Here is a 24,990-nt window from a genome sequence, read left to right as displayed (position 1 = left end):
ACCTATCTTATCTCATCTCTCTCTACCACCACCAACAACAAACAAACCCATAAACCCCTTTTTTTTTTTTCATCTCTCTCTAGAATTAATTAAATTTGTTTCGGTTATGAATCCAATGGAGAATAATAGAGAAGAAGACGATCTTGAATGGTCCGTCGTCAACAACAATCAGATGGTCTCTTCTTCATCATCATCATCCCATTTGCCGCTGCCGCCACAAACTACCAGTTTGATTTTCCAACGAGCTTTGCTTTCCAAGAAATCCCTCTTCGAAGAGAATTAGTGTCGGAAAACCATCCTTTTAAGTTTTCTCAGCTAGAATTCAACCCTTATCTTCCAATCAACATGCCGAGAATAAACCCTAGCTTGTGCTTTGCACAATTTGAATTCCAATTCTGTATCTGATAACTATTAGAATCAATATCAGAATCAGCACAATCAGGAACAAAACGGAAGGCGAGATCTTGTTCTTGCAACAACAACAACTGGAGCTTATACGATTCAAAGTGGGTTTCGATCAAATTACAACATGGGTTATGGTAGAGATGAGTAGTCAATGACTCTCTTTGAAATTGTCCCAAATGTTGCATTGACTATCCCAAAACCCTAATCCCCAGAAAATATCTCTACACAAAATTGTTTTGTTGGCTTCTAGCGAATGTAAGAGATCCATGACTTGGTTCACCAGAAACTCTAGAAGAGTAATGAAGGAACACTGTCAATTTCCGGTGGCTGTGTGGGTGTATGTTTGGATGAAAAGTGTGTGTACAATAGTCGAGTTAAGAGTTATAATTGGAATATGTGGTGTGTAGAATAAGACAAATAATACTTATTTAAATTCATAAGTGTGTGCACTAATAAATAATGTGCATTGAGGTCAATATGTACGTGGAAATAGAATTTCTTCTAAGTAAGTGAGAACTTGTTTGTCTTTTATTGAAAATTATGATTTCAATCATTAATCTGAGATTATTTTAATTGAAACTCAATGTCTTTGACGTCTATTCTAATAGATTCACCTTCTAAATTGAAATGTTGTTCGTTGTTTTTTCTTTGATTTTCTTGGTTTTAGTATCGTTATCTAGGATTTCTTGCTTTGTGTTTCTATGGTTGTTGTTCAATGCACGTATATGTAATGTGAAATTTGATAGAAAATCCGAAATTGAAAATCCTAATTGTTTTGCAGTACTCAAACGGTGCTTAACTTACCAATTAATATCAGTACTTTACATTGAAATCACCACGTGTTTGTTCTTGATTCTTTATAAGCTAGTTTGGTTATTGGATTGTATGATTCAGACATGGTCAAAGGACAATCTACAGAAAAGTCAAGTGCCTATAAAGTTTGTCCAAAAATTCAAGTATTATATAATGAGTTCATGGCTTAGATTAATTTAAATCTTGCAACAATATTTTTTTCGATAATTTTTGAATAAAATTTGAGATTTTGTAGTATTGCTGAAAATTACCTTTCAGTTTTTGTTTTAGAAATTTATTCTCAAGTTATGATTTTAATAATTAATAGTTAGGGCAAATTTTACTTTACCATATTGTGTTTTTACTCATGTGTAGATTACCTTTCTTATTTAGAAATAACTAAATAATCTTTTTGTGATTTGTGGACTAATAAACATTCTATTTAGCTTAACAAGAAGTGCAAAATATGTGCCAAAAATAAGAGGTTATGTGCTTATTTTTAAATTTTAATGAGATGAATCACACATAAAATAAAACACAAGGTTCAAAATGCATTTTGTCTCTCGAACAAATAACGAAAATGTTCACAGTTTACACACTTCAAGCTACTTATATACAATGATATGATTATTTTTGATGTGCTATATACGTGCACTTTTTGATTTTTTGACTAAAAAAATAGAGAAAAAAATGTATGTTTGATATAATTTTTTAACTTTGTATGAAAAGATGTGTAATAAAATATTGTAGTAAAATTAAAATGAACATTCTACTTTGTTCACTCTTTGACTTTTAACTTTTTGACTTTTGAACAGCTGAACTCAAAGGACAAAATAATAATTTTATCCTTTGCGCTTCCCCCGCATGCTTCCTCCAAATAGTATGAATTTTTTTGATTTTTTTAATAATTTTTTGACTTTTTAACTTTTGGAAGTTATCCCAAACCAACCCGTCTTTTCATTAAATAGTTAACGGCCCAACGGTACAATTTAATCCATAAATTATAAACACAAAAGGTGTCGTTTGGTAACACTTACGTTTTCAGTTTTCTGTTTATATTTATAAAAATTTTAAAAATTCAAATAAAAACTTGTTTGGTAAAATTTTTGATTTATAAATCAGTGGTCTCAGTTTATAAATTTAGCCAAAAGATGAAAACACAAAAAATGTGTTTCCATTTTGAGTTTTCAGTTTTTAGTTTTTTTTTTTTTTTACCACCCAACACTAGTCACCACCTGCCACCATTTTCCACCACCGTTTTCCGCCACCACCACCCACCACCTACCCCCCCACCACCACCACCACCACCACCACCACCTGCCACCACCACTCACCACCCATCTGCCATCCACCCGCCACTACCATTCACCGCCGCCCACCATCACCTGCCACCTACTTGCCACCACCACTCACCACCCACCTACCACCACCATCCACCACCTGCCACCACTAGCCACCCACCACCACCAGCCACCTGCCACCTACCCGCCACCACTACCCACCACCCCCCACCACCACCACCCACTCACTACCACTTACCACCCGCCATCGTTACCCACCCACCAAACCACCCACCCACCACCACCACCACCACCACCACTACCACCTACCCGCCATCCGCCACCCACCTGCCGCCATCACCCGCCTTCCGCCACCCACCTGCCACCACCACCACCACCACCACCACCACCCACTCGCTACCACCCACCACCAGCCACCGTCACCCATTCACCCACCGTCACTACCCACCACCCACCACCACCTGCCATCCGCCACCCACCTGCCACCACCACCTACTACCCGCCACCGCCGCCACCACCACTAACACCACCCACTCGCTACCACCCGCCATCGTCACCCACCCACCCATCCACCCACCCGCCACCACCTACCACCACCTGCCATCCGCCACCCACCTGCCACCACCACCCGCCGCCACCACCACTACCACCACCACCCACTCGCTACCACCCACGCACCCACCCACCACCACCAGCTACCCACCACCCACCGTCACCACTTTCCACCACCGTCTTTTGCCGCCACTTGCCATTTCTCACTCTTTTTTATATTTTAAATTTTTGTTAAACATTTTGTCAATTACCAAACACGTTTGTAGTTTATGTTTTTCTAAAAATAAACAAAAAATAAACAAAAACCAGTTTATAAAATTTTTGTAAATATAAACTGAAAACATAAACGTTACCAAACACACCTGTGTTTGGTAACGTTTACGTTTTCAGTTTATATTTATAAAAATTTTATAAACTAGTTTTTATTTACTTTTTGTTTATTTTTAGAAAAACATAAACTACAAACGCGTTTGGTAATTGACAAAATATTTAAAAAAATTAAAAATATAAAAAAGAGTGAGAAATAGCAAGTGGTGGTAAGTGGCGGCGGAAGACGGTGGTGGAAAGTGATGACGGTGGGTGGTGGGTAGCTGGTGGTGGTGGTGGGTGGGTGGGTGGGTGGGTGACGGTGGCAAGTGATTGGTGGTAGCAAGTGGGTGGTGGTGGTGGTGGTGGCTGCGAGTGGCGGGTGGTGGCGAGTGGTGGTGGTGGTAGTGGTGGATGCGTGGGTGACGGTGCTGAGTGGTAGGTAGTAGCGAGTAGGTGGTGGTGGTGGTAGTAGTGGGTGGTGGCAGGTGGGTGACGGGTGGGTGATAGGTGGCTGGTGGTGGCAGCTGGGTGGTGAGTGGTGGTGGCAAGTAGGTGGCGGGCGGTAGATGGTAGTGGCGGGTGGATGGCAGGTGGGTGGTGGTGGTGGTGGTGGCGAGGGGTGGATGGTGGTGGCGAGTGGGTGGTAGGTGGTAGTGGGTGGCTGGTGGGTGATGGTGGCGGGTGCTGAGTGGTGGTGCAGGTGGTGGTGGTGGGGGGTGGGTGGTAGGTGGTAGTGGGTGGCTGGTGGGTGATGGTGGCGGGTGCTGAGTGGTGGTGCAGGTGGTGGTGGTGGGGGGTGGGTGGTGGGTGGTAGTGGCGGAAGACGATGGTGGAAAATTGTGGCGGGTGGTGGCTAGTGTTGGGTGGTAAAAAAAAAAAAAATTGAAAACTCAAAATGGAAACACATTTTTTGTGTTTTCATTTTTTGGCCAAAATTATAAACTGAAATCACTGATTTATAAATCAAAAATTTTACCAAACAAGTTTTTATTTGAGTTTTTTAAATATTTGTAAATATAAACAGAAAACAGAAAACATAAGTGTTACCAAACGGCACCTATGTGATTATTTTCAAATGAGAGGGAGTAATCCACATAAGAGTGCAATCACAAGAAATAATGATTTATTTTGGGAAGTAGGTTTAAGTCAATCTTTTGATTTTTTTTTCTTCTTCTTAAATATATATAAAAAATAAAGAAATGATATGACTAAAAAAAAATCAAAAAGGCTGAAAAATTGAATTTTTAATCCAATTGACAAAATATATTAATATTTATATTCTTTCTGTCCTAAAATAATAGTCTCTTTTGAGAAATTTAACCTTTTTTTTTAGTATAATTATTACATTTTAAAAATATTAATTTTCTAAAATTACCTTTGATTGTATATTTTTTGAGAAATATCAATTATTATAATTGTACTTTTTATATTATTAATAAATTTAAAAGAAAGACAAAATAAAAAATTTATATTATTTTAGTTATTAATTTTTGAAAAAGAATTAATATTTTAAAAAAGTAAAAAAGAAATAAATAATTAATATTTTAAGATGAAAAAAAGTAAAATTTATTACTTATTTGTAATTATTTGTGAAAGCTCAACCTGAACTCAAAATTTCCGAATATTACCGACGCGAGCTGAGCTGGAGACCGAGTGAGGTCAATCATATCAAGTACTTATCCAAACTCGGAAAGTTCATCTAGACGAGAACATTGACCAGTCCAACATGTCCATGTTGGGCTTTGAACTTTCCTATTTCCACACCAAGCCCCCAATAATTACCGTTTCATAACTTCGCCTGAAGGGTCAAACTAACCCAAATCCAGACGTGATGGGTTTGATGGGCAAAAGTGTATATTATATGTATTTATATAAATTTTTATAAATATGTGGGGTTGAGTTAGTGGTTTACCACTATTTTAAAATTGGGCTGAGAATTATCTGACTAATTCTACAGTTATGCTATGCTACTAGATCTTCAAGCTGTTGTATGGCTATTTTTAAGGCTTTTTGTTTTTCAGTTAGCTGTCTATTTATTTGAGAAATTTTTAAACTGTAATTTTCTAGGGATCTGTCAGATGCTAATGATAAAAGAAACTGATTGCTTCTTGTTTTTCAGTTAGCTGTCTATTTATTTGAGAAATTTTTAAACTGTAATTTTCTAGGGATCTGCCAGATGCTAATGATAAAAGAAACTGATATCTAAATATCTGATCTTCTAGTTCTTGTATTAGCTCGGTACTAATTTTAATTTTATTCCTAAGGTCTTCGTCTAAGGGCATATACTTTCCTGATTTTTTGAAATTTAATTTCTAAAGTCTACGTCTTAAGGGCATACAACTTTTTGGTTTCTTATATGGACAACATTTCCTTAATATTTCTACTCGGGTTGTACTCCTTTTATTCTAAAATTTTTTTCTATGGTAAAAACTATTTTTAAGAAATGTTTGTTTTCATTACATGTACTCCCACCTTGAGACTAAGCCTCGTTCAACATAGTATATTTTTATTTTCCATTTTTTACTTTTCCCTTTCTGCCTACAATTCGCCCTCCAACGCCTAACCACGGCTCTCACGGGCTCTTCAGCTAAGGTCACTCAGTAATAAAATAGAAAATTAAAAATACTACGAAGGTTCAAAGCATGTAATATTAATGAGCAAACAAGCATTTCATAAACTTAGTTTTTCCAAAAAGAAAATAAATTTTTAGAATAGAAGAGTTACCCTTTCGAAATATTTAAGGAAAAAGAGAAACTACTCACACTTCATATTAATAAGAAATATACTTACAGAGATTATATTACAGACTCTGAAACTCTGAAAAACTTAATACACTTAGAGGTTTTTTGAGAGGGGTTGGAAAATTTACAATGCAGAGTGAAGTGGTGTTTTTTCGTTCTTCTGTATATTGGTTTTTTCTTTATTTTTCCTATTTTTGCAAAAATTAATTCTAAATTAGCTGATTGTTTAAAATCTTCTAGGTTCCAATAATCTTCCTTAGTTTCAAAATCAAATTCTTCTAAATCATAATTTTCTGTATCTAAATTTTCTAAAGACGTATTTGCTATCTCATTAGGTATGTATTTTTGGGCTAGGTCGGGAAAAATATTTCTACTTGGAAATAAAAAACTAGCTGGAACTGAATCTACTCCCATGGTACCACCACGCTTCGCACGCAACTCTGATGAATGGGCGATGGTGCTAAGGGCATAAGCTGTTGGTGTATGGATAGTTCGCTTGAAGAAACTAATGTTGTTTTGGCTGAGTAACATGCCACCTTGTAAGCTGAGGATGAAATTAAGTCCTAAGATGAAAGGATGATTTTGTCGGGTATTTCCAATCCAAACCTGAGGTAAAGGGAACCACTCTACATGCTGATCTTGAGAACCTAGATGATGAAAACTAATTTGGGCTCCATTGATGCAATGTGTGTATATCTGTTTAGTGCCGTCTGCTATACTAACTAAAGCTGGGGTTGTTAAAGTCGTGCTCCATCCTGGGGGAACTACTTGTTGTTCAATATATGATTTACTAGCTCCTGTATCTATCATGGCATCTATGCTAAGGGTTTTGGCAGCAAACTTGATTACACAAGAGATCTCAACTAAATTTGGTTTAGGTATAACTGGATAATTAAATGGTAAAGATGTTGTATCTGGTTGGGCTTTAGAGTATTGACTAAAGGGTTGAGAATCAACTAGGTTGACTAATTCTAATGAATTCATATGTTCTTCAATCAGTTTATCTTTTAAAGGGTACTTATTATGAAATTGTTCTAACTGTTGTTTAAGATGTCTATTTTCTAATTCTAAACATTCTATGTCAAAACTAGTCTTAGTTTCTATCTCGTGTATTTGTATCTTTAGTTCTCTTACTTGTAGTTCTAATTCTCTAATTGTTAAATGTAATTCTCTGTTTTCCAGACTATGATCTTCTTTAGTATTTCCTAAGGCTATCTTATGTGTCATATTTAATTTTTCTAGACAGACTACACAATAAGTTATGCTGCATAATAAACATTGAGCTCGTTTATCTCTGGCTGGAAACCAATTACAATAGCTGCATCTAGTGGTATCAAATCCTAATCCTATTTGAAAGTTATGCTGACATTCAGTATCTGGATTACACTCCATCATAAAGAAAGTTTCTTGGGAAGGTGTTAGTCCTATTTCTTGGTTGAGTTGTCCTAAAAGATTATCTATATTAGTATCACTTTCTGAATCACTATCTGAACTTATGGCTTCTATTTGATATTCATAATCGCTGACTATACTATATATTTCTGAATCATCACTAGTTATGCTAACTATATCTTCTTCTAAGTTTTCTATAATATGTAGTCTTTCTATTTGTTTATTAGTATTTGGTCTTTGTCTTTTTGGGCAGTTTTTTGCAAAATGATTGGGTTCTCCACATATAAAACAATTGCATTTTTTACTGTTGGGTTTTCTAACATATCTTTGTTTTCTTCTATCTTTTTCTTCTCTAGGTAATTTCTTATAATTTGTCCTATTAAAAGTTCTACTTTTTCTAATGAATTTTTGTTTTCTCCATGGTTTTCTATAATTTTTCTTCCAATATTTTTCCTTTTTATATTTTCCATATTTTTTGTAATTTTTCCTATTATGTTCATCTTCATATTGCTGAGGAGTATATATTACACTGCTACAAAAGCCGTAACTTTGTTTTTTCAAGTCTTTCTGTATTTTAACTTCTATACATTTTTCTTTGAGCTTATAGAATGTAAAAATTATTCTAGGTCCTATTCCTAAAGTTCCTCTTATTCTTAATTCTCCAGTAGCTATTCTTGCTGGTAAACTTGCATAATAAACTGACCATTTGTTTTCTATCTCTCTTCCTAATTCTCCTGGTAATTTTCTAAAATATTTATTTCCTATTTCTTCATCAAAGCTTTTTCCAGTTCTTGCTGCTATGGCTAAATATTCTCTACTAAAAGGTACAATGTATTTCCAACTTCCTAATGTCATTTGGTCTAACTCGGTTAATGCTATGCTTTGAGCGGAGTCATTTCCTCTAGAAGGATCATATCCTATAAGTATTTCTTTAATAAAATTTGTAAAATTTCACGGGTTATTTCCTAATTCTTTGAGCTGTTTAATTGTTTCTTCATATTTCCCCTTAAAAGTTAAATAAATATTATAAGCTGAATCTCCTAAAAGTGTCTCCATATATTCCCACATATCTGTTGATTCATAGGGACTAGTCATCCATGCTTTTACTGCATCTTTTTCCCATCTCTCTATTACTTCCTGCCATATCTGAGGGTCGAATCTAGCTAAATCTAAAAGGGTTCCTTGATTATGGACTGGCTGCAATTCTATACTCCTATCTAGTTGTCTACGCTTTCCATGAAATCTATAGCTTTTATCTGGGTCTGCTTGACTACGTCCTGAACTAGCTAATGGTCTTCTTCCTCCTACTGCATACTGTATTGGTTCTATTGGATCTTCTACAGTTGGTTGTGGATTATTGGTTCCTGAGCTTTCTGTAGTCATATAAAAAGTTTCTTCTAGGTGGTTAGGTTGTTCTGGTATTCTAAAAATTTTGCTGGGATGTATATTATCTTCTATGATATCATCTACATATTCCGTATGAAATTCCTGATCCAAAAATGACACTGCTTCTTCATGGGTATCTCCTCTGGCTAAGTATTCATAATATCTGGCATCTAGTATTTTATTCATGTCTTCTAGGGTAAATTTTTATAAATCTATCTCATCAATATTATATATCTTATTTTGTGATATAGTTTTTTCTTCCGTCATTACGTAAAGCTGATTTATTTCACTACGATTATCTTGATTTTCTTCCCTATCTATACTACTAAATTCATCATCTTCAGATTTTTCTGGTGCTACATAGGTGTACTGAGTAAATCTTACTGCATAATTTCCATCTGCTGTTTGATATAATAAATTATCTTGAGGGGCTAATCTCTTTTGTCCTAGAAAATCTCCTAGTTTCCAATCTAGTGCCGCATTATCTTCAGAATTAAATTTTTTAGCTGGTAATGCTTTTATTCCTTTTGCGCCTAATAATTTAACTATCTGATCATTAGTAAGTCTATAGTGAGTATTGCTTTCTGAGACTGCTAATCCTAAAAATCCTGTGCAAACTAATAAATTCTTTTCTCCCTTTTTCATTTTATATCCTCTACTCTTTATTCCTATTTTTATCTTTTTATGAAAGGTCGAGGTTGGTAGTAAAAAGTCTGGAGTAAAATAAACTATTCCTCATTTTGAATTCATATCTAGTTCATAACTTCCTAAAATACTCTGTCCGACATCATTAAACCTATCATCATAGAGACATATAAACACTTTAGTTCCTAAATTTTCTCTGGTTAAAGCCTTAACTCCTACCACTACTAATCCTAAATGAGTCATTTTAAGATGTTCATTTACTGCATATTTATAGCTTTCTCTTTCTATTAAATTTAGCTCTATTTTCTCATCTTCTTGAGTTACGCTAATCATTCGTTCACCATAGTGTTTAAATAAATACTGTTTTTTATGAATCTTACCTAGCTTATACACATATTTAGCTGGAATTAATTCTAACTTTTCTTTTTTAAATTTTTCTATCTGCTGTTCTACATCTATAAATTCTTCTACTTTAACATCTTCGTCTTCATTACGCTTTTTACTACTACTTCCTTTTATTAGCTGTTTAAACATTTTTATTTTCTATAAATTCTACACACTGGTTTCCTAGGTAATTTAAGTTTTTCAAAATATCTAGCTATTTCTTCTTCGTTTATTTGAGATTGAGGTTTGTTGGATTGTCCTTCTATTCCTTTTTCTTTCTGAACTATTTTTTCTAAAGACGCTAGACGATTTTCTAAACTATGTAGTTGTTCTGATAGGTATTCAAATTTTTCACACAACCTTATTAAAAATAAAATTTCTATATTATTTTGTCTTACTGTTATTTTATCTGATTGACTTACACCCTGATAGCTACTGATTCCTTCTGGGTTATTATGAAAATCTTCTGCTTGTTTTAAAATAGTCTGGTAATCTCTATTAGCTTTCTTATCACTACTCATAAACTAAGACCTTACAAGTTGTTCTAAAATTTCTAATTTTTGTTTTAAATTATCTTGAATTTGATTAATTTGTTCTATTTGTTTAGCTATTTGATTTGTAGCTGAAATTAATGTTTCTATTTCTAACTTAGTGGGAAATTTTTCTAAATTTAAATCTATTCTTTTTTGTAGGATAGAACTACACTGATCTTGGATATAATCTAATTTTTTATCTTGATCTTTAATTATACTACGATTATTACGGAGATGATCTATAGATGAAATAAAAAGATTACTAATTTTATCTATGTCCCTTTTAATATTTTCTGCAAAATTAATATGATAATCTATGATGCTATTTAGATGAGGATTATGTTCACTATGAAGCTGATGTGTAAAAGTTTCTTCAAAATTACAACGGAAATTATTTTTATTTACGCTAAGGCGACGGTTATGGCTGCTGAGTTCTAAATCTAGATACTCTACTTTTTTCATATACAAAATTAACTCCTACTATAAAATTATTACAAGCTACTATAATATGAAATTTATAACTAAAATCTCCAAAAATAAAAACTACTCTATTACCATAAGCAAAATGCATAAACTAATTTAAACTGTCCTAAAACCGAACACTGCTCTGATACCAATTTTTTGGGGTGTGTGGGGTTGAGTTAGTGGTTTACCACTATTTTGAAATTGGACTGAGAATTATCTGATTAATTCTACAGTTATGCTATGCTACTAGATCTTCAAGCTGTTGTATGGCTATTTTTAAGGCTTCTTGTTTTTCAGTTAGCTGTCTATTTATTTGAGAAATTTTTAAACTGTAATTTTCTAGGGATCTGCCAGATGCTAATGATAAAAGAAACTGATTGCTTCTTGTTTTTCAGTTAGCTGTCTATTTATTTGAGAAATTTTTAAACTGTAATTTTCTAGGGATCTGCCAGATGCTAATGATAAAAGAAACTGATATCTAAATATCTGATCTTCTAGTTCTTGTATTAGCTCGGTACTAATTTTAATTTTATTCCTAAGGTCTTCATCTAAGGGCATATACTTTCCTGATTTTTTGAAATTTAATTTCTAAAGTCTACGTCTTAAGGGCATACAACTTTTTGGTTTCTTATATGGACAACATTTCCTTAATATTTCTACTCGGGTTGTACTCCTTTTATTCTAAATTTTTTTTCTATGGTAAAAACTATTTTTAAGAAATGTTTGTTTTCATTACATGTACTCCCACCTTGAGACTAAGCCTCGTTCAACATAGTATATTTTTATTTTCCATTTTTTACTTTTCCCTTTCTGCCTACAATTCGCCCTCCAATGCCTAACCACGGCTCTCACGGGCTCTTCAGCTAAGGTCACTCAGTAATAAAATAGAAAATTAAAAATACTACGAAGGTTCAAAGCATGTAATATTAATGAGCAAACAAGCATTTCATAAACTTAGTTTTTCCAAAAAGAAAATAAATTTTTAGAATAGAAGAGTTACCCTTTCGAAATTTTTATAAATATATATAAGTGTTTTATAATTTTATTTAAATTTTTATAAATATATATAAATTATAATTTTTTAATTTTTTATATAATTTTATAAAATAACTTATATACATTTACAAAAATTTACACAATTATACATTTACAAAAATTTACACAATTACATAACATACGCTCTTGCACATAAGAATTGCTTAATCCAGACACCTACCCTCCACCGCCTCATTCACTGGGGCCCTCCGGTTGTTCTCATCCGATCATCCTCTCTACCCTCTCCATTCAACGGTGATCTACCTCTTCACCGACCATCCCCATGATCCAATCCAACGGCTCAAACCCCAACACCTCGTCACAACCAATGTAAACCCCAGAGGCCGACCCTAGATCCAATCTCTCTCTCTCCCTCCCTCCTCCTCCTCTCTCTCTCTCTCTCTCTCTAGCCCTGGTTCGGACCGGGCTCTCTCTCTCTCTCTCTCTACCATTTGTTGCCGAATTTCAATTCACTGTGATTTCGAGGAGTGAGATTGAGGCTGTGAAGATGATGCCATCGACAACCAACGGTGCTGATCTGAATCAACAGCAGCAACAGCAGCTGTGGATGCAGCAGCAGCAACAGCAACAATGGATGGCGATGCAGTACCCTGCGACTGCAATGGCGATGCAGCATCATATGGTGTACCAGCAGCCGCATTACATACCGTATCATCTTCAACCTTATCAACAACAACAACAACAGATACATCATCAACAGCAACAACAGCAGATTCAAGGTTCGAGTGATGAGAATAGGACGATCTGGATTGGTGATCTTCAACAATGGATGGACGAAGGTTACATCAACACCTGCTTTGCTCACACTGGCGAGGTTAGGTTTTTTGTGAATCATTTAATGTGCCCTGTGTGTGATTTGTAAAGTTTTTTTTTTTTTTTTTTTGCAATGAATATAATTGAGATCTCAATCAATTCCTTCAAGGTGGGAGTTTTGGTTGATCTGGTAAATGATATGAATTTAATGATGTTAAGGATAATTTAATTGGTAAGTAATTGATTAAGCTGTTTGAATCTTTGAATACATAATTTATTAGAGTATAAAATTATGATCTTGAATTATGCTGTACATTTGCTTCATTTACGATCTCGGCATCACAGGTTCAGACACGTGTTAAGGCTAGGATTGTCCTTTTTTATATGAGCTAATTTTGAACTTACTTATCTTATACGGCATCTGTGATGCATGGTAAATTGGTGATAGTTTTTTGTTACAGAAATTGGTGATAGTTAATTCACACTTAGTCGGGCTTAACAGTCTGTTTGGATTGGGTGATTTGAGGAGAATAGAAAAAAAATGCATTTCTCTCAGCTATTTGTATTACTAATGCTGTGCTTAGTTCATGGATTTGGGTAGCTATTTAAAAAGTAAAAGGAAAAAAAAAATAAAGTAGGTGAAATGTGAATTACATTTTACGTACCTTTTCATTTTTCCTTTCTAAATCTATGAACCAAACACGTCCTCAAGATGAGATAAATGGAATGAAATAGGAAGAAATTGAGAGAAAATGATTTCTCTTAAAACTCACTTTTTGAATCTCTCCTAAAGTGGAGAGATTGGGAGAGAAGAAATCAGCTCATTACTAAAATTTTCATAAACCAAACCAAACCAAACCAAACCAAACCAAACCAAGCCTTTAGTCTCATCAAATGGGGTTGGCTACATGAATTCTTCTTCTCCACGCGGCCCTATCAAAGGTCATTTCATTAGTCAAATTAAGTAGATTTATATCTCTATTTACAATGTTAGCCAACGTTAATCTAGGCCTACCCCGTCTCTTAACACTCCCCTTTATTGTTACAGCATCGCATCTCTTCACTACTGCCTCTGTTGGTCTCCGTTGAATGTGACCAAACCATCTCAATCGATTCTCTCTCAACTTATCTTTTATCGGTGCTACTTCTACTCCCGAATACAATCATTTCTAATTCTGTCTTGTCTTGTCTAGTCTTGCCACACATCCACCTTAGCATCCTCATTTCAGGCACACTCATCTTATCTACATGTTGTTTTTTGGTTGCCTAACACTTCATCCCATACAACATCGTTGGTCTAATAGCCATTCTATAGAACTTACCTTTTAGTCTAGTGGGTATTTGTTTATCGCACAATACCCTAAACGCACTTCTCCACTTACACCATCCCGCCTTAATCTTATGGGCCACATTCGTATCAATCTCCCCTGCTATTGAGATAATCGACCCTAAATAACGAAAATGTTCACTTTTAGGTAGTTCTTGGTTCTCAATCTTCACTTTTCCTTAAACTCCATGTACTCTGTCTTAATTCTATTTATCCGGAATCCTTTCGATTCAAGAGCTTTTTTCTAAATCTCCAACTTTGTATTAACTCCTTCTTTAGTCTCATCCACTAGCACGATATCGTCTGCAAAAAGCATACACCATGGCAAGTCATCTTGAATATTTCTCGTTAACTCATCCATAATTAAAGCAAAAAGATAAGGGGTTAAGGTAGATTCTTTGTGTAACCCAACAGTGATAGGAAATTCATTTCTCTCTAACAGACGATCTAATAGTGGTCACCACCCCTTCATACATGGCCTTAATCACATCAATGTAACTTTTTGTCACCTCTTTTTTCTCTAACACCCACCGTATTATATCTCGGGGCATTCTATCATATGCTTTCTCAAGATCGATAAACACCATATGAATGTCTCTTTTCTTTTCTCTATACTTTTCTATTACTCTCCTCAAAAGATAAATTACTTCCATTGTTGACCTGTCAGGCATAAACCCAAATTGATTCTCTGGCACCTCTGTTATATCTCGCAATCGGCGTTCCATCACCCTCTCCCATACTTTCATTATATGACACATTAACTTGATTCCTCTATAGTTGTTGCAATTCTGGACATCTCATTTATTCGTATATATTGGCACTAAAATACTCTTCCTCCACTCATCTGGCATGTTCCTAGTCAACAAAATTTTGCTAAACAACCTAGTCAACCAAGCAACCCCTTTTTTACCCAAGCACTTCCAAGCTTCAATAGGGATATCATTGGGTCCTAAAGCCTTATTTGATTTCATCTTCTTAAGTGCAATCTCCACTTCAAAGTTCCTAATCCTGCGATAAAATCTATAGGCTTGGTTTATCGTATTACTGGCCATTTTTCCCCCTATTGTCACACCTCTATGTTCCTCATTTAATAGTTTTTCAAAATAGGTCTTCCATCTTTCCTTAATCTTTTCATCCTTCACCAATATCTTAGAATCCTCACTCTTGATGCACTTAACTTGATTAAAATCTCTTATTTTCCTCTCTCATATCTTTGCAAGTTTGTATACCCTCTTTTCTCCCTCTTTACTATCCAGTTTAGTGTATAGGTCATCATAAACTTTCAACTTCGCCTCACTCACTGCTTTTTTGACCTCTTTATTAGCCAATCTATAGCTCTTAAGGTTTTCCTCAGTTCTATCCTTCTGCCACTTTTTAAAGCACTCTTTTTTTGTCTTAACTACCGCTTGAACCTCTTCCCTCTACCACCAAGTTTCCCTAGAGCTGGGACCCGTCCCTTTTGACTCTCCAAGAACTTCCCTTGAGATTCTCCTCATACAATTAGCTATTGAGTTTCACATAGTATTAGCATCATCTTCCAAGTCCCAAGTACTTTTCTTATCCATTCTATTCTTAAATATTTCTAGTTTATCCCCTTTTAGGTCCCACCAAAGAAGCATGAACACGGACACGTGACACGACACGGATACGACACGACAATTTTTGAAAAATGTAGGACACGACACGTGGGGGACACGGACAAAATATATAATTTTATATATTTATTATATGTCATATATATGAACATGTCATTCTAAGACAATAAATAAATACATTATAACACTAATTTCTATAAATTAACGTTATTTTTCCTTTATCATCTTATTGCAAGTTATTTTGTTTAAACTTATAATTTTCGTGTGTCTAGTCGAAGCACACGCATGTCCTTCAAGTGTCCGAAGAATGTCCAAGTTTTAAATTCTTTATAAAAAATCAAGACACGTTTGGATGAGTGTCGGACACGTGTCTGGAGAGTGTCGGTGTCCGACACGGACACGACACGGATACGCCACCTTTTTAGAAGTGTCTGTGCTTCTTAGGGTCCCACTATCTCGTCCTACGACGCCCACCATCCTTCCTAGTTTGGTATTGCCCTTTAAAACATAAATCTAGTACTAAAATCCTATGTTGAGAGATTAGACTCTCTCCAAGAATCACCTTACAATCATTGCATTTTAGGCGGTCCACTTTCCTCACTAAGAAGTAATCTATTTGGCTCTTAACTGACCCACTCTTAAAAGTTATCAAATGCTTCTCCCTCTTCTTATATATAGTATTGGCCACCATCAGGTTAGAAGTCAACGCAATATCTAAGATACTCTCTCCAGTCTCATTTCTATTACCAAAACCGTATCCACCATGCAGCCTTTCATAGCCTAGTTTATCTATGCCTACATAGCCATTAAAATCTCCACCTATAACCAAGTTCTCTCGTACGGGTATCTCTTGTAAGATCTCATCCATTTGCTCTAAAAAATTCCTCTTAATCTCATCATCTAATCCTACTTGAGGGGCGTATGCACTAATAACGTTCACTATAGTCCCTCCAATAACTAGTTTAACTAACACAATCCTATCCCCGTTCCTAATGACCGCCATTACATTTTCTACCAGGCCCTTGGCAATTATGATTCCTACCCCATTCCTGCGTCTGTCCTTACCACTATAATACAGTTTAAAACCGGTATCCTCAATTTTCCTAGCTTTCTCATCCGTCCACTTAGTTTCTTGTACGCAAGCTATACTAACTCTCCTCCTAATCATAACATCTACCAAAATTGTCCATCTAAATACAAAAGAAAGAAAAAATGACACCCATGCCCATCTAAATACATAGAAGGCTATTTAGGTGATATAACTGGATATAGTTTCTATTCTTTTCTTTGATGTGGTCTAACCGGATAGGACAGAAATCACTCTGTTTTTTTCTCTTGCTTATCCAAATGAAAGGGAGAGAAAACATAAGCTTTTCTTTTCTCTTATAACTTGAGTAATCTTTCTTTCTCTCCTCAAATGATTTTGTAAACAACTTTTGATGGGTTTCATATGACTGTCTGAGGGGTGTACAAACTAAGGCTACCTAATTTTGGAACCTTACTCCATTCTTCAGTATGACAATTTTCGAAATTATGGTCAATTTGATGTAGAACTTCTAACCTAGTTATTTAGCCTGCTTTGTTGAGGTTCATGCTTAAATTTTGTGTCAACTGACCTGGTTTATCACATTTTAGCTTTGAAAATAAATTGATCACTACCATACCAATACCATCAATTTTGAATTGCCATTGCAACAGTGGTTGTGGGCTTCAGACTGAAGTGTATATCTGTAATTAACTTTTCACCTATTAATCTTTCAGGTAAGATGCACTTTAGGATTGTGTAAACGACAAGTATATTGATTGAATTGCCAGTACTAACACTTTTTAATAAACCGATCAACAAAGTGTTGGGTTGTTGAGTTATTTCTTATAGAATGAGTTAAATAACAATTAGTGAAGTTGGAGTTATTTTCTTATAGTCCCAATCAGAAAATTATAATTAGTAGCACTATTCGGTTGTTGATTGTTTCATAATATTTCTGTTGGCAGGCAGATTCTGATGTCCAAATGGCCTTACATGACAAGTGAAATGGCTGGAAAGAGACATTGGCAAAATAGCTTTAGGTTGCTAATTAAATTTCAGAAAAGATGATGGCACACAGCACATATAGTAATACACATACATATAGTGCATATGATACATGTGTACACAAACACATAGATACACACAATGGAAGCTTGTGTGCCTGTGCACACAGAAATACACACACTCTTAGCATGCCTAATACCTGAAGCTTTCAATGAGCCCCGTTTTTGTTCTTTCTAGTTTTGAACCATGTTCTCTTCAGCAAATGAGAATAGAGGTAGTCATATCTCTCTCTACCCAAGGGCTGAAAAACTATATGCCCAAGATTATCTTGAAGGAGAAAACCTAATGAAGAACAAAGTATTTTGAACTTCTCTCAGATGGGAGAATTTCCATACTTAAATCTCCAATGAGAATTACCTACTACTACAGTAAAACAAACTGGTGACCATGTCTCAGCAATATGACAAGCAAGCTTTATATGCAAACCCTTTCTAATTGACCCGATGACATCCAGCTGAAGTACATTTTATTTGTAGACAACACCCATCACCAGCATATCTATATCTGATGCTGTTTGAACACTTGTAAATGAGTAATGATGAATTGAGTGCAAGTCTATTGAATTGTGGCTATAGCTCATTAACTGAATCCTTATTACTAGATTTTATTTTATTTTTTTAAATTGATTTAATGTTTTATTGAATGTGGAATATTGAGTACATATAAATTTTCAAGAATTTTCTTTCAGCTATTTTGTAATATATTTCTTACTTATCAGGAAATTTCCTAACATAATTCTTTTTCAGGTGCTTTATTTTATTTTTGGTAGTGTTGGATGCTTAAATATTGAAATACCTCAGAGAAGTTAAAAGTAGATGTTCAGAAATTTAGTTGTATTTCCATGTCGTAAAAGTCTGAAAAGATGAAGCTTACACTTGTACACATTCGTGCTCATCATGTTAACTGTGTGATGAGTTCTTAACATGTTTTCTTTTCTCTTTGCTCCTACCATGTTTGACTCTTCATGTCAATAGTTTATAAGCAACTTGTAATTTTAGCTTCTACTTTCAATTATAGAGTATGGCATTTCAGTTGCATTAGGCATAGAGAGATTACTGCTTTAGCCCTTTTATGCTGCTTCTCATATCGTTTGGTAGTCCCTTGATTGCTTGCTAATGTTGTGATGATATCAGCAGGTTAACTCTGTCAAGGTTATTCGCAGTAAGCAGACTGGTCAGTCAGAGGGATATGGGTTTATTGAGTTCCTTTCTCACGCAGCAGCTGAGAAAGTTCTGCAGAGCTTCAATGGTACTACAATGCCAAATACCGAGCAAACTTTCCGCCTAAATTGGGCAACCTTCAGCGCAGGTGATAGGCGTTCGGATGTTGGTTCAGATCTCTCTATATTTGTTGGAGATTTGGCTTCAGATGTTACTGATGTAGTATTGAATGAAACTTTCTCTAGTAGATACCCATCTGTTAAAGGTGCCAAAGTTGTTGTTGATTCAAATACTGGCCGTTCAAAAGGTTATGGTTTTGTTAGGTTTGGTGATGAAAATGAGAGATCGAGGGCCATTACTGAAATGAATGGCATGTACTGTTCAACTAGGGCTATGCGCATTGGTGTTGCAACCCCTAAGAAGCAATCAGCACAGCAACAGTATTCATCACAAGGTGTAGTGTAGTGTAGTGTTCCCTGTTTTGCATTTCTGTGATACATACTTACATTTGTAATTCCTTCCAAAGTTTTTAGAGGCGAATGTGTTTTACCCCTCATGAGGCAAGGTGTAAGCCTCAAGGCATTGAGGCATAAACATTTCAAATTTTTATTAAAAAAATAAAAGAAAAGTCCAATTAGTACACACATTAATGGGTGTTTGGGAGGAGTTTCATTGAGTATATACCTAACCTTTGGCATAAATGCACAAAAGTGATTGTCCTTAAATTTGAACCCACAACCTCAAGGTTAGTAAATATATAAAATATTTTAAAATAATAAAAATTACTTAAAAATAAATATAAAGGTGCGAGTGTAAATACTTTCTTCTTAAAGGCATTACCATCTCATTACAGAAAAGGAAGTTTGCCCTCATCAAAGGTGAAATCAAAATTCTTAGCTTTAGTTATCGAGCTTGTCACTTGAGCCTTAGGTTTGTGTTTTGGTTGGTCATTTACTTGATTTTTTTCATGGAATATAGTTTCAAAACAGGTTCTTTTAATGTTTAAACAATGTATTAGACTAGGTTTAACACTGACCCAGGACAATCTCTCCTCATATGCTTATGTGCAAATGGTGCATGCCTCACACTATGTTGCATAAGCCTTTGGGGAGTGGCTCCTAAATATCAAAACCTCAACTCATTTTTCCTTAGTCTCACTTTGAGATGAACCTCAATAATGCTTTTTAAAATTTTGCTTCCTTCCAAGTTCGGCTCAAGACATGATATCTGTTGTTGTGTGGCTTCAAGCTTTCCTTATGAAACTTACCAATTGTTGTTCAATTTTTGTTTTTAATGTTCCAGACTATTGTGGTTATGTTATGGCTAAGAAGCACGGGTACTTCTAAGAAGGTGTCGTATCTGTGTCATGTTCGTGTCGGACACCGACACTCTTTGGACACTATTAGGACACATGTTTGACACTCTTCAAAATGTGTCTTTTTTTTAAATTTTTTTTTAAAGATTCAGATACTATTTAGACATTTGGAGGATACACGTATCACTCGCTTAAATACACATGTCTATCAATTAGACACATGTGAAACTAATTATAAGTTTGAACAAAACAATTTAAGATACAATAATAAAACAAAAACTATATGAATTTATAGAAATTGGTGTCATATTGCATTTTTTATTGCCATTGAATGATATATTCATATATATAACATATAATAAATATATAAAATTATATATTTCATGTGTGTCCCCCACGTGTCGTGTCCTGCATTTTTTAAAAATTAACGTGTTGGTGTGTCCGGGTCATATCCGTGTCGTGTCACGTCACATGTCCGTGTCCATGCTTCTTAGTGTTTGGATCATTGGGTTTTTTGGATTAGAAAATGGCAGTAGAAGTTTTCTAAGCTTCAATTTTCACAGAAAAAAATTTGTAATTAACTCTGGTGTCATGCATTACCTTAGATGTCATCATTTGTATATTTGCATGCATGATGCATCTATAATAGCATGTTCAGCTTAGTCCCCATTAGATGGAGGGTATGGGGAGGAGTAAGTTGGGTACAAATCTAACCTTTAGCGTAATTTGCACAAAGTATCTACCCTCAGGCCTCAGGTTCGAACCACAACCTTAAGGTTAGTCGGCCAAACTTTAACCACTGAACCAGTAGCCCCCATGTTCGAACACAGCCTCTTAGATGCATTATTTATGAATCCTTTGATTCATATTCTAGACCTTGTATTAAGTAGTAACTTTTGTGAATATTATGACATCAAGATACGTACTTAGAACACATCTCTAGGCTGCTATGTTTTTATCTTTATAGTTTAAATGTTGAGTCAACAGATTAAGATTATTGTTATTTTGAGGTTGTCCATTTCATATTTCATATCATTATGCTTTCATTCTCAACACTAATTTTTACTTTGTTTGATAGCTCTGATATTGGCTGGTGGACATGCATCAAATGGTGCTATACCCCAAAGTGCTCAGTCTGATGGCGATTCATCGAACACAACAGTAACTCAAGCTTCACTTGCTCAGTTAGTTATCAGAAACTCTAGTTACTTAACTAACCCATGTTTTATTGTAGATATTTGTGGGAGGGCTTGACTCTGATGTAACTGATGAAGATCTCAGGCAGTCCTTTTCTCATTATGGTGAGGTTGTCTCTGTTAAAATTCCTGCTGGAAAAGGATGTGGCTTTGTTCAATTTGCTAACAGGTGCACTACTATTAACATCACTAATATTAACAGGGTTTAATGTTATAATGCCTATCATTGATGATATTCTTAGTCTCTTTTTGAGAATTAACAAATTGTTCTCAAATCAAATCTGGAATTAATATAATCAAGGCATCAGGTTATAAAACAATGAAGCAGTGAATGTAGTGACTCCTGTTACTGTACATGTGGTGACGACTTGCTTTCGAACATTCCACTCTGTAACCATGGTATGGTTCCCCCTCCTGTTTTTTCTGTTTACAGGAACAATGCTGAAGATGCATTGGAGAGACTGAATGGGACGGTTATTGGCAAGCAGACAGTTCGGCTTTCTTGGGGTCGAAGTCCGGGAAACAAGCAGGTAAATTTTCTCAACTTATTGGAGCAAATGGTTGATTGCATATATGTAATAATCTTGCCTTTGGGTCTAGTCGTGGGATCATGGCTTGTGCAGCATATTTGATGTGTATAGTTTTTATACTCTCAAGTCTAGAGGTACTTGGGCAATAGTGTGGGTTCGCGTCACAGGAATCAGCCTCTACAAAAAGTGGGGGTCTGGCTGCCTAATTACTGCCTCCCATGACCTTGCTGTAGTCATGATTAAAAATCTCAATCCTGATTGTATGATCTTAAGATCCTTCCACCCCAATTTGGCCAAACGATTTAGATCTTACTAGGATCTAAAATTTGTAAAATCTTTAGAGTGGTTTTGATTGTAGGCACAAAATCATGTTAGAATTACACTTTGATTCTACTAGTGCTAACTGATTGGGACACAAGACTTGGTTTGTTTTGGCTTTGTTTTGAATCACATTTTTTGAAGAATTGAAAATTTAATGAGTTTGTACTACAACCAGTTTGCTTATATTTTATCAGAAGTTCTATTAGTTTGATACGTGCCTTGATGATGAAGTTGCAGAAAATGAACAGGGTTGTCTATTCACCAAGAAATGAAATATCTAATTTTTATTTCAGTAACCAAAATTTTCGTACAAATTCTTGTATCTTAACTAGCTCATATTTGCACACATACCATCCCTGTTTTTGTTCATTTCCTACAAGTTCATGATTGAGGCTTGTATATCATAGTGTATAATTTTATTCTACTGGCACTCCCTCAATTTCTTAAAACCTCCCCCCAAGAGCCCAACCCAATAAGAAATCCAAGCTTTTCTATTGTAGGTTGTGAGTCTGAATAATCTTTTTATTGTAGGTCAGTCCTAACCCTAAAAAATTAATTGACACTTGGGCTTTTAATTTTCACCAATCCATCAAGTAGGTCTTACCCAGCAAATAGAACTTATAAAAGCGCACATGGAAACCAGAAAATTATAGACCCAAAAAAAAAAAGTGAAGAGAAATACGATGAAACTATTAGACATAATTATATTTTTCACATTTTGCCACGGGTGTAGAAACTAGTTCCGTTTTTCATGTAGAAATTTAGTCTTGCATTTTAATATATTTCTCATGATTGTACTTAAAAACGTGCAGATTTTTATTATTAAATCTATTTTAGAAGCTTTGGCACCCCTCAGAACAAATTCTGGTTCTGCCCTACCAATAATGACTACTATAATAATACTAATGTTGAGTGCTTTTGCTCTTATTGCTAGTCTATTTTTGTTAATTTTTGACTCGTTTTGTTCTTAAATTTTCGCGTTGTGGTCTTGCAGTCAAGATCTGATTTCAATAATCAGTCAAATGGCACATATTATGGAAGGCAAGGTTATGGATATGCCGTGCCACAGAATCAGGATCCTAACATGTATGCTGTAGCTGGGGCTTATGGGGCTTCAAATGGATACGGCAACCACTAGCAGCCAGATAGCTGAACTTTACTGGACTGATGATTTAATTTGAATCGTCAAAGGCATGACTGAAAACTAGATAAATTTATTTAGTTGCTTCAATGTTGTATTTTTTTTTTTGTGGGTAGTTTGATTGGATTCTTTGTGCTGGAGATTTTTGTAGGATTTAATTGGAACTTATTTTTGGAATAGAAGATCAGCCTAGGATGATCTTGGAATAGGTGGGTGAGCTTTATAGATTTTATTTCATACGTCATGATTGTGAAGGAAACAATTGAAAACTAAAAGCTTCCTTGGTTGAGGTTTTCAGGGCAGAATTGCCATGAGCCAGACCTTGCTATGGATAGTTCACATGCATGTCTCTTGAAGTTGGACTTATTTTATCATTGGTCTGGGCATTTAGGTTTGATGAGCTTCAGAGAAATTATTCAGGAGTTTTGAAAAGCCATGTATACTATCTACGGGGTGCTTCAAATTAATGACTTCCGCCCAAAATGTTTTTTTATTTTTTATTTTTTACTGTATGGTACAAAGAAAAACTAAAGTTCATAAACAACAAATTTATTTGAGCGGAGAAAATTTCGCAAGAGGCACCATAGTGAGGATCATTCCGTCTCAATCTACAAAAAGTATTGCCTTGGGCATGCAACCCAAAAATATAGGAAAATCACTTGCTTGAAGAAAACTTTTAGAGCCTGATTAACTGAAGGTTCTTAATGACATCATACTACTGTCTCCATTACTACCTTCACCCCACCATTACTGCCACCAACACTATAATCACCAAGTTGCTGTCACCACTATCCCGGCATTACCACCAATATAATCCTTGATACATCAATCAAATATAAGAAATTATTTTTCAAAGAGAATATTTCAGCTAAAATAAATGTAGTGTTATCGAAAAATTTTATGGGTAAGTCCTGTTATCTTACTTTTGTTATGTAGTTGAGGGACATGATGTATGTTGCAGTTTTTCATTTACCACGAGTATTAGTGTTTGTTTGAATGGACTAAATAAAAAGATTACACTGTAATAAACTATTAATCATGAGATAATTTATTGGACATGGAGTTCAAGCTCTTCACCTCAATTTCATATAACAAACCTTCTTAAATGTATCTAACATATTTAAAGTTGAAAGTGGCATGAAATTGGCCATGACCTTGTATTTAAAGTATGTCAAGCAGGGAATTTGCTAAGGTGTGAGACAACCAATTTTGTATGTATATCGTGCTTTGAAATTGAATATTGTGTTAAAATTAGGAAAAAAACATGTCAGTAAACAACATGTTACAAATTTATAAAAAAATAAAAATTTCAACACTAAAATATTATTTCTTTTAAAAGTATCACCGTGACATGTACACCTGATCAATGATAACTCAAACAAATATTGATTTTAGTCCTTTTGATATTTATCAATTTTAAAATGTTATGTATATATATATATATATATAACAGCATGCTAAATTTGAAAATTTTAAACAAAATAATTAATGGAACAGAAAGGTTTGTCAGGCTGCTGGTTTTACATTTTAATTTAAAAGTAAAAAACTTCCCAAAAAATAAAATCTGAGACGGTTTTTAGCATTATTGAAGGAATCAGA

General features: G+C 34.9%; 1 protein-coding gene across 2 annotated transcripts; it reads left to right on the top strand.

The window, feature by feature from the left end:
- Positions 1–11,915: 11,915 nt before the first annotated feature.
- LOC114287954 (polyadenylate-binding protein RBP47-like) lies at positions 11,916–23,599 on the top strand. Of its 2 annotated transcripts, none has more exons than XM_082914007.1 (6): positions 11,916–12,775; positions 18,865–19,342; positions 21,282–21,364; positions 21,438–21,568; positions 21,833–21,929; positions 23,245–23,599. In XM_082914007.1, the coding sequence occupies exons 1-6, from the start codon at positions 12,449–12,451 to the stop codon at positions 23,386–23,388; spliced, it is 1,260 nt and encodes a 419-aa protein (XP_082770133.1). In that variant the 5' UTR covers positions 11,916–12,448; the 3' UTR covers positions 23,389–23,599. The 2 variants fall into 2 exon arrangements, with proteins under 2 accessions (XP_082770133.1, XP_082770132.1); XM_082914006.1 differs by having other exon boundaries at positions 12,051–12,775; positions 18,862–19,342.
- Positions 23,600–24,990: the final 1,391 nt, after the last annotated feature.

This window comes from Camellia sinensis, chromosome 2, assembly GCF_055761805.1.
Source record: "Camellia sinensis isolate YWXY chromosome 2, ASM5576180v1, whole genome shotgun sequence".
NCBI classification, from domain to species: Eukaryota; Viridiplantae; Streptophyta; class Magnoliopsida; order Ericales; family Theaceae; genus Camellia; species Camellia sinensis.
Note: the sequence above shows the minus strand (reverse complement) of the source record. Positions and strands in the feature narration are given on the sequence as shown.